This window comes from Poeciliopsis prolifica, unplaced genomic scaffold, assembly GCF_027474105.1.
Source record: "Poeciliopsis prolifica strain line A6 unplaced genomic scaffold, Auburn_PproV2 SCAFFOLD007, whole genome shotgun sequence".
In the NCBI taxonomy this organism is placed as follows: Eukaryota; Metazoa; Chordata; class Actinopteri; order Cyprinodontiformes; family Poeciliidae; genus Poeciliopsis; species Poeciliopsis prolifica.
In genome coordinates this window covers 3,355,107-3,364,841 of record NW_026562382.1, presented here as the reverse complement: position 1 = coordinate 3,364,841, position 9,735 = coordinate 3,355,107, and the positions used below count along the sequence as shown (strand labels likewise).

The following is a 9,735-nucleotide window of genomic DNA, read 5'->3' as shown; positions in this document are numbered from 1 at the left end:
AATAATCTGGTCGACTGATGCAGTGAGATATAGCTGACGGAATAACCCAGGGGGCGCAGTGGAGCCAAATTACTTAATTTCTCTTAGACAAGATTAAACATTTGGGTCTATTTTTGGTTAATCAGAACCAGAATAAATACATAAATTTAAAAAAAGACAATGGACTACTTTTTAAGCAGTTTATTAAGACGTAGTTGCTTACAAAAGAGTGATGTATGTCAGAGTAACAGCACTTTGAAATTTTGGGCAGGTACGATGTTATAATGTGTCTGTGTTAAAACAAACAAAATGAAAAGTGACATTTTGTGACCTTGTCTTTAGCGGACACTGTACAACAAATGGGATTTATGTTCAGATGTTGCCAAAGTAACAATCATTACATTGCATTGATCACAATAAAAGTGGTGCATTTTATATTTAGATGGCAAATAGGTATAAACAATTCTGGCACCGAGTTTCACACAACGTACGTCTGTAAGTAAAAATGACACATAATCATGCCACAAGGTTTTATTTAGCACCAGCATTGGACGTGTGAATCACAAAGGGGGTGGCAATTATTTTTACTTTTCCTTCAAGAGTACACTTCTTAGAGTAACTCAAATATCGTTCAGTGAAAATGAGCCCTGAACACAACGTACATGATACTGATTTTAACACTGTATGAATTATCAAAACTCGTGTATGTATGTATATATTTTTATATACACATATAAAGTACACCTCATTCCCATAGATCCAAAAAGGACAGTAAACTTAATGAATATGTCTCGCCTTTACATTGATCCATTACACCACACTGTAAAGCATAACGGGAACAAAATGTAAAAGCTATGTTACATGCTAAACTGATGATTAAAGTTACTACTAGTGCTTTCACATTTTTAAATGCCTTGAAACTAATTAGAGAAAAACTTACAGTAAACAAAGATGATTTAACATTGATAAGTTATAGATTTTAAAAAAAGTCACTTGGCTGAATTATTATTGTTTTCTATCTACGGTATCACAGGACTTAGGTACCATTGTCAGATAATTTCAAATCAAACCACAATGTCTGTTTATCAAAAACTGAGATTATTATTTTTTTGATATAAACGAATCAATTTAAATGGCCAAACTTTTTTTTTAAAGGTCAACACAGAAGGTTGAGACTTATAGACCAAACTAAAAATATATATTTTTTGTTATTTTCATTTAGTTCAGAGTTGGTTTCTGGATGGAGTGATATTCATATATTCCTGAAAACTGATTCCCAGTCATTCTCCATTATAGTGCAAACAAAATCAATGACAGAATCAAGCAGAAACGTTGAATCGAAGTAAACGCAGATAAAATCGAATTAAGAAAACATAAAGACTTAAAAAGGGGGCGGGCTTGGGGGCATTGTGCTTTCATTTGATAAGTTTGTAATCTACATATAAAAAGATTTGGTGTTGGAGCAGTTTACACTGAAAAGACAGCATATTTATATGTAAAGCTCGAAACAGAAACATTCACAGATTTGACAAGAAAAGATCCGATCGACCTCTGTGTTGTGGCCAGATGTCTTTCAAACACATTTACTCTTTTTCTACAAACACCGCTGATCCGAAACAGATCGAAACACTCCAAAAATCAAAACACCTCCAACACAGGCCGTTCCTCATTCACTAGCTGCCATAACGCTGGTTGGCCAGGAGGGACACGTCAATGCACACATACAACAAAACATTGCTTTGAATTATATACTAATGTATATTACAAATATGCAAAGTTTTCTTCTTTTTTTTTGTTTGTCTCTCCATACAAGTCATAAAAACATTTGTCAAATAAACAGAAATATATGAGGTCTACACATGCTGTAGAGGGTATGTACAGTCATATAAAATATAGACAATCACATACAAGTTTCTTCTCAACCCACGCGCTCGCACACACACGCACACACACACACACACATACAAGGATTCTCATTCCCACAGGACACAATATACAACTTGTGTTATTTTCAAGAACTTGTAACAAATTGCATTTCAAGATTCAATTTGCTACAAAACAAAATAACACAGCAATTTACTACATTTACATGACTATTTGACTAAAATAACAAAAAAAAGTCAAAATAATACAAAACAGAGGGAAACAAAAAAGGAATTTATAAAATAATGTAGTTATCTGAAATGACAATAGGTTCTAGATTTCAAATTTACAAACCTATCTTTTTGAAACCGCTCTGGATTGTGCTGTTCTGCATTAAAAGGCATCGTTTCACACAAGTTTTTTTTTTTTTTTTTATCTGGAGATGTAACAAGAAACATAAGAGGTTAACATGAAGAAACAGCCACTTAAACCTTGTGGTTTAAGTGAAATAAGGAAAATGATCACATTTTCCCCAGAAATCTTGTTTGGGTGCCAATTACCAATTAGCAGTCCAAATGGACTATTGTTCAGTTTTCCATTTTTCATAAGAAGAATAGAAAATTAAACAAAACTATTGTTATTTATATATTATTTCCCAAATGACTGTTAATCTAACACCTCCTATCTCACAATTAAACTCAGGATACCCGAGCTTTATGTGCCGTTTCTTAATTTTCTAACCAGCACTCCCGCCACGGCATGCGGCATAAAAGCTAAAAAAGGCAGAGGCGCACAGAGAGCATCCGAAGCTCAAAGACCAGCACAGCATTTTGTCTTCACCCAATTATTTGGAACTACACCGATATCTTTTACCACCGGATTCAGCAAGTCACATGTAAATAGAAAATGCGAGCATTAGCAAACTGCACCGCACGAAAACACTGTCAGCAGAAGAAATGTGTGGGCTTGTGAGGCTGCTTATGAAGAGATATGTTTATAAACAAATGATAAAGTTATGCATGTTTCAGTGGTGCAAATTTAAAACATCATATTAGCTTTCCAAACCTAGCTAACTGGTTGGAGGAGCATATTGAGGCTGATTTGTTTCTCTAGTTGGCAAAAAATAAATAAATAAAAAATATGTCAAAATAAACATCAATTGTGAGTTAAATGCTCCTCAATCGATGATGTGGACGATGTAATTCTTATGAAATGTAGTGATTTATTTCACCGCACATTGCACTGATTTATATTAAGTATCTAACGGTGTGTAAATATTGCCAAATGCTTGTATTTAAACGACTCAGATCAGTTTTGCAGGCAAAACAACATTCACTGGCGTATTCCTAGTAATTACAGGTAGCGAGGTCAATAAATATATACAATAAACAACAGAGCAGAATCCTATTTTGTTACACCACAACTGTCCTACAGTATTGGGTGTTGGTAGCAAATCTCAATTATTTTCCCCAGTTAGTTGGAGACTCATCTGTAAGGCATAATTCTCATCAAGGTTAGATTCACCGAGTCCCAGCTTAGATACACCCTAACTAGTAAAACATTTTATATTGGAAATGTTTCATACATTATAAAATGTAGATAAACAAAGAAAACAATATATATATAAATCCTAAATATATCTTCCAGCTGAATAAAAAGACAGCGTTTCTAACAATGTTGGAAACTGAACATGGGGCTAAACAGCGATAAACTTCAAAAGACATTATTGCTTGCACAGTAAACACAAACTTTCCTCGAGTCCGGTGAAGCCAAGTGATGATGAGGAGCTCAGAAACGTTTAGAAGACATGATCTGAAATGCGCGGTGCGTCCCGGGATCTAACCGCCTTTTCTCCCCCGAGAGCGAGCTACGGCAAAACGTAGAAATCAAACCCAAGTGTCGAAAACGAATCTACAGCTTGCATTTCCATGGCATCTTAACTCAGGCACCTTTTTCAACCCGACAGAGAAGAATCACAACGAAGAGCAGAAATACAATGACGCACAAACGAGTATGTGGGCAGTGGCTTTACAAACCTATCTTGCTGCTGATCTCAGCAGCATCCAGCACCAAATTAAATAATGTTCAACAGGATTCGAGCTATCAGTTTAGAGTGCCTCGTTTTGGATGGCACTTTTCTCATGCTTCCCCTATTGATCCCGATGACAGCACACTACTTTAAGTTGTCAAAATTTATTGTACTGTTGAAGAAAAGGTCATGGGGCAGACCTTATTGGGTAAAAACATAACAAAAAGAAAAATAACAGGCCAGCCATGAGCAGATTGGAAGGCCAGAATCAAACAGTCAAAGCATTTGAAGGGAACCAGAAAACTACTTGGCCCGGCTCTGTGCTCAGAACAGGAGCTACTCGGATTTGTGACAGTAAAGATCCTTAAGTGCTTTCAGTTCTTCGATTAGCGTCTTGTTTTGGTTCTCCAGGACGGCGACTCTGTTCTCCAGACATTTAACATACTCCTTCTTCTTCCTGCGACATTCCCGGGCTGCCTCTCTGTAGGAAGGACGAGACACAGTTTTGTTTCTTTCGTGTGTTTGGTTTGGAAAGGTTTTGATGGGATGACAGCAACAATAAAGATAGAGCCTATTTTTAAATCTGCAGTGAATCTTAATCGAGAGCCTGTTATAAATTTAGTACACGGGCCTTCCAGTTTACTGTTGTGGCCCATTTTCCCATTCAAACAACTCTGGGTTTTGTCATAAAGGGGCAGTATTATGTGTTGTCCAGAGACATAGTGCGACAACATGGCACTATCAAGTAACTATGTTAACTGTAGTTGTTTATAAAAATGCTGTACATATAAAATATCACTTAGAAGAAATCTGCCCAATTTAACGCCTTGAAATTGGGCATTAGCCCTGTCACTTTAAGAATTCTGGGGCTTTCTAAAACTTCAAGTCACTAGAACATCGTCATCTATTAACCCTTTAGCAACGTTTTTACCAGCAGACGTGGCTCGTATATTGAGCTCGGCAGTTCCACCGGGTGTTTGCTAATTGCTGCTGGCTAGTCTGAAGGAACTGAGTGGAGGAGAGGAAAGGCTCTGTGAGGTGGAAGTTTGGAGCTGGGTCTCAAAAATGGTTCTGCGTCCAACAAGGCGTTTTGTGCAGCTGAACGATTGACACGGGAGATTCAAGGATTTCTCAAATATGCATGAAAGAATCAAGGACACCCTCTGGGTATGCATTTGATGAGCGCATGGGCTTTCCATCATAACATGATGGAAAGCTCAAAAAAGTTGATTTTACATAATACTGCCGCTTTAAGGCATTACTCCAACGCAAAGATGGACTCCTTGCTCATACCTGTTCTTCATGAGTCGGACTTCCCGTTTTCTGGTGACTTCTTCTGTGGCTCCTTGTGTCGGGAGGGCGGGAGAGGACGCCATGACAACACCAGGGGTGATGGTGTTGGCAGGAGCTGCTCGGATTTGATAGGCCTGAACATCGCCTGAGGTGGCTATGTGTTGAGTAAAAAAGATAAAACGGTTTTACACCCTGTTACCCTGTTTTGTAGTAAATCTGTTGTTAGATTCAAATATCAAACGTTTCTCTGCAATTAAAAAAAATAAAGATAAGAAAGGATCCAGCTCTCACCTTGGACCACCACCTGGTTACTGGGAACCAGTATCTGCTGGCCGTCGCTGGTCTGTGCATACTGCAGGATGGTGGTTCCCGGCTGGGCGGCTGCTGCAGCAGCGTTGGTCATGGTCAGAGTCTGAATGCCCTGAACTCCATCTGTGCCGTTATTGGCCAGCTGAATGGCTCCGCCCTGCGTGATCGCAACTGTGGGGTTGGAGGGAAAAAAGACATAAAGAGCAAATGAGAAATAAGAAAAGGTATTTCTATCTCAGTACAAGGCTTGACATTCTACTGAGATAAGTGATCTGGTCATTCTGATTCTCATTTGATTTTTATTATTATTTCTGTTTTACTTCCAGTTTTGCTTTATTTTTTTTTATTCTTATTTGATATCAATCATATTGGCATGTAAAAGTGGATGTCAGTCATAACACTCAGGCTGTGCATCTTTAATTTCATTCGCAACGGTTTTTTATTTTTTACCTCAGTAACCTTCTTTGGTTTGGCCTGTAAGTAGTTTTTTTTATCTTAATACACTTGTGTGTGCTTAATGGCGCATTGTTTATCCAGGCAGATGATCATTTTTGTTCCAACAGAAATGAAGCGTGAAGTACATCAGGCAATGGAAATTGTATCCAAGTACAAGATGACGACTTTAAAAGACAAAGAAAGGAAGCGGCAGTAACATTTGACATGTGAAAAAATGTGGACTGATTTTAATATCTGATAATATCGCTGTAATGGCCAACAACCGATATTTTCAGATATTATGTACACTTCACAACCATTCTGGCTCCCCCTACAGAAAAAATGGAAACAAGATAAAAAATGAATGTTGGTTGTCAATGTCACCCCAAAACCGACAAGTTAACCGATATATCGTGCACGCCAATGTGCGACAGTCTATGTTGGCAAAAAAAGACGATTTGCTATTTCGTTTCCTATTTAGAAACAAACTATCCACACACGAAGCCAGCTGACACTTACTGTACTGTCCGCTGCTGGTCTGGTAGATGGGCGTCGGCACGGTAACGGTGGTGATGGCGGGCGTAGCTGCGGCAGCAGACGAGTCCTCTTCAGCCTTTTCCTCCTCGATCCGCGGGACCGCCGGCGCGTCGGACGAAAGGTCGTTCAGGATTTTCCTTTCGAGTCAGGAAACAAATTGTGAGGATTCACAACTGCAGGTTTCTTGGTGCAGATTAAAACAACAAGAGGTAAATTAAAGTTATTGCAGCAAGTTCACTGACCACTACGAGAAGCTAAATAGTAAAAGACGCACAAAGCTAAACCTGAGCCGATCCTGGAAAACATGAATTTCTAGAAAATATTTGCAGGATATTCTGAGTCATCCTGGCCAGACCGGGTTACCTGTATGATGGACGCCGCGATAGAATCTCTCTGCGCTTCTGGGAGTCCGTCACGCTGTCGACTGACTCCTGAGAGTCTTCACTTTCAGCTATGGTGGAGATCTAACTCCAACAAGTAAACAAAGCGCGGTGCACGGATTAAACTTAACGTCCCGAATGTTATCACTCACTTCAACTCAGGCGTGTTTTACCTGCACAGCCTGGACCTGCGGGGACTGGATGACAGACGGCTGCGCGGCCTGAATGACTCCGTGCACCTGGACCGTCTGTCCGTTGGGAAGCTGCACCAGCGTTACGGTGGGACCCGTTGCCGAGGCGTGTCCCGCTGTCATGGATACCTTAAACGCAGAGGTGTGACAACATTCTGTTCGATGGGAGCCGGCGTGAAATTTGCAAAAAGTCCAAATTAGTGTCCGTCAACAGCTCCCTTCATTCGACACATAATCCAGCCTTAAGGAATACAGACTCTGCGCTCCAAACAGCAGAAAGCCTCCGACTGCCTCGTGTTACCTGCGCTAACGTGGCGATCTGTGCCGGGGTGATCTGCTGGCTCTCCGTTTCAGTCACAGCAGTGTCCGCCGCCTGCTGAGCCTCGGCTGCTGGCTCCATCTTCATTGGCGAAGCTGAGGACGGGAAATCAGAGCCAAAGTGGGTGAAAACTGAGCTTTTCAGGAGAATCTCTTGGGTTATCTACATTTATTGGCATCCTTGGAAGAAAAATGTTCAAGTTTAGAAATAATATTTCTTTTTTTTTCCTTCCCCAAAACTTCACTGTTCTTTCAAATCAGTTTTTATGAGGCAAATCCACTTTAATACGGTCAAAGTGTCAAGAGACCTTTAAATACTACACCAGTTTGTGCGGTACTTACACAAACTGTAAGTACTACACAGAGACCCCACATCCTGGTGTGTGTGTGTGGTCTGTGACGCAACCTTGTTACCTACGTGAATAATCATAGATTGGCCCATCGCTGGGTTTCTCAGACACATTATGAGCCAAAAGACTAATTTATTTGAATGATTTTTACATTTCTTCACCAAAACTTTTTTAATAGAAAAATAAAATTAAGCGCACTCATCGGGGGCGTCACTTGGCTTTAAAGAGGCAGTACAGAAAGAGTAAGAGTTTTTAAAGAGACAGAGGTGCAATTTCAAGGAATTAAATCAGGAAGTAAAATCTCTTTTATGTTATATTTGTTTTGCTATTATCTATCTATCTTTATATATATATAATATATATATATATATATATATATATATATATATATATATATATATATATATATATATGGCATTTTTATTGCTATATAAAAATGCAATAAAAATGCATTTTTATATATCTATATATAATTTTCATTGCAACTGAAAGTAACATAGTTACTTGATTGTGCTATGAAATAGTAACAAAAGCTGAGAAGTTGCCTTTTCACTTTTGAGGAGATTTAAGAGATACTTTACTGTGTAAATGTTTTAAGCAACCATTGCATATAAACAGAGCTCTGTGTTGTCACAAGGTTTATTGACAGCTTTGTAAAATATTGGGGGGAAAAAACCAGAACAAAACAAAAAACATTACCTTGGAGGGCTTCAGCCCCCCTAAAATAGGCTTAGTGACACACCTGTCGTCCAGAATAATGGTTAAAAGCAACAAACAAACAAACAAACAAAAAAAGGGCAATTCAGATTTTTGAAATTGATCATAACTGCCTAGTAAGTCTTTTTATTAGCGTGGAAGGACATACAAATCCCAAATATGTACATATTAGTGCTGGGATTAGAATCTGTTAGAAGAAATTAAATTATCCACATATGGACTCTTTTTTTTTTTTAATCGGGTACTGAAATGTAGAACATGAGGACCCTCCAACAGGGCCGAGCCAGATCCGAGGTGTTTGTGATACCAAACCAGAGGCAGCCTGCCGATGTGACTCCGGTGATATGTGGGGCGTGCCGAGGCCGCCGCCGACCTGGAACGTGCTGTTCCCTGTTCTCGGTGATCTCACACTGTGCGTAGCGTCTCTCCGCCGCATGATTGGCTTTGCACATTTCTCCCTCTGCTTTTCAAAAATCACTCGGACGCTCTGCGAGTGACAGCCCAGCCACATGGCCCGGGCAACGCCCCCCTCATGCCCCCCCACACCCGAAGGCGAACGGATTACGTCCCAGGAGATGTTTTCATTCAAAAACAACCACAATAAATAAAATGCGATGAAAACACTGTGCGGCCGAGAAAATGATTAAGCGCTAAAAAGAGAGAAACATACAAATCTTCATGTTTTCAGAGTCGACCAAACAGCAGGACTTTAAACTTTATGGATGGAAAAAGAATAAAAAATAATAATCATAAAAACGTTTTAGAGGGCAATAAAATACTCGGTTAAAAGTCGGAGGAAACAAAACTGAGTATATCCAGTGATTTTCGTTGCACCTTTTTTTTTTAGAAGACGGCGCAAAAAAAAAAAAAAAAAAAAAATTGCGCATGTAGCGGCTTTTGCGCCGTAACAACCTTTGGCGGTTGAGCGCGTTAACAAGGCATCATAGCTGATTGTGTGTTAGCGAAACAAAGTGGCCGCCTCGCTTCGCTGTCAAGGCGGCTCGGTTTCCTCAGATTCTCCCCAAACAGCCGCAGCCTCCCCTCCCTCCATCCTGCTACAAACACACCGCGGCGCCATGATCTCTTTGTTTCCTTCGGACCGAACCAGAACCAAACCGACACTTTCGGCGGCCACCTCCCGTCCCTCTGAACCCCGGACGTCCCTTCCTCCTTACCGATACAGACACCCTTTCGTCACTCCCGGGTCTCCGGAGCTCCACTTTTATTCTGGCCGACACGTAAGAGCCCGCGTCAGGCTACACCTCCGCCGCGTCACCGGGAACAACAACACGGAGATTGGAGAAGGACGAGAAAGCAGATGGCGACGCTGACCG

General features: G+C 40.1%; 1 protein-coding gene across 1 annotated transcript; it reads right to left on the bottom strand.

Moving 5' to 3' along the window:
* Positions 1-165: 165 nt before the first annotated feature.
* On the bottom strand, positions 166-9,731 carry creb1b (cAMP responsive element binding protein 1b). The gene is made up of 8 exons (XM_055031511.1): positions 9,577-9,731; positions 7,318-7,430; positions 6,999-7,145; positions 6,809-6,909; positions 6,428-6,582; positions 5,456-5,644; positions 5,165-5,318; positions 166-4,352 (listed from the first exon to the last, which is right to left on the bottom strand). The coding sequence occupies exons 2-8, from the start codon at positions 7,420-7,422 to the stop codon at positions 4,208-4,210; spliced, it is 996 nt and encodes a 331-aa protein (XP_054887486.1). The 5' UTR covers positions 7,423-7,430; positions 9,577-9,731; the 3' UTR covers positions 166-4,207.
* Between the last annotated feature and the right edge of the window lie 4 nt (positions 9,732-9,735).

What these genes read in the sequence shown, in the direction of transcription:
- creb1b (XM_055031511.1), bottom strand. Translation starts at nt 7,422, where the DNA reads ATGAAGATGGAGCCAGCAGCCGAGGCTCAGCAGGCGGCGGACACTGCT. An exon ending in TAACCAGGTGGTGGTCCAAG is followed by an intron (nt 5,319 to 5,455) that starts GTGAGAGCTGGA and finishes CTCAACACATAG; the next exon opens with CCACCTCAGGCGATGTTCAG. An exon ending in GTCCGACTCATGAAGAACAG is followed by an intron (nt 4,353 to 5,164) that starts GTATGAGCAAGG and finishes TCCTTCCTACAG; the next exon opens with AGAGGCAGCCCGGGAATGTC.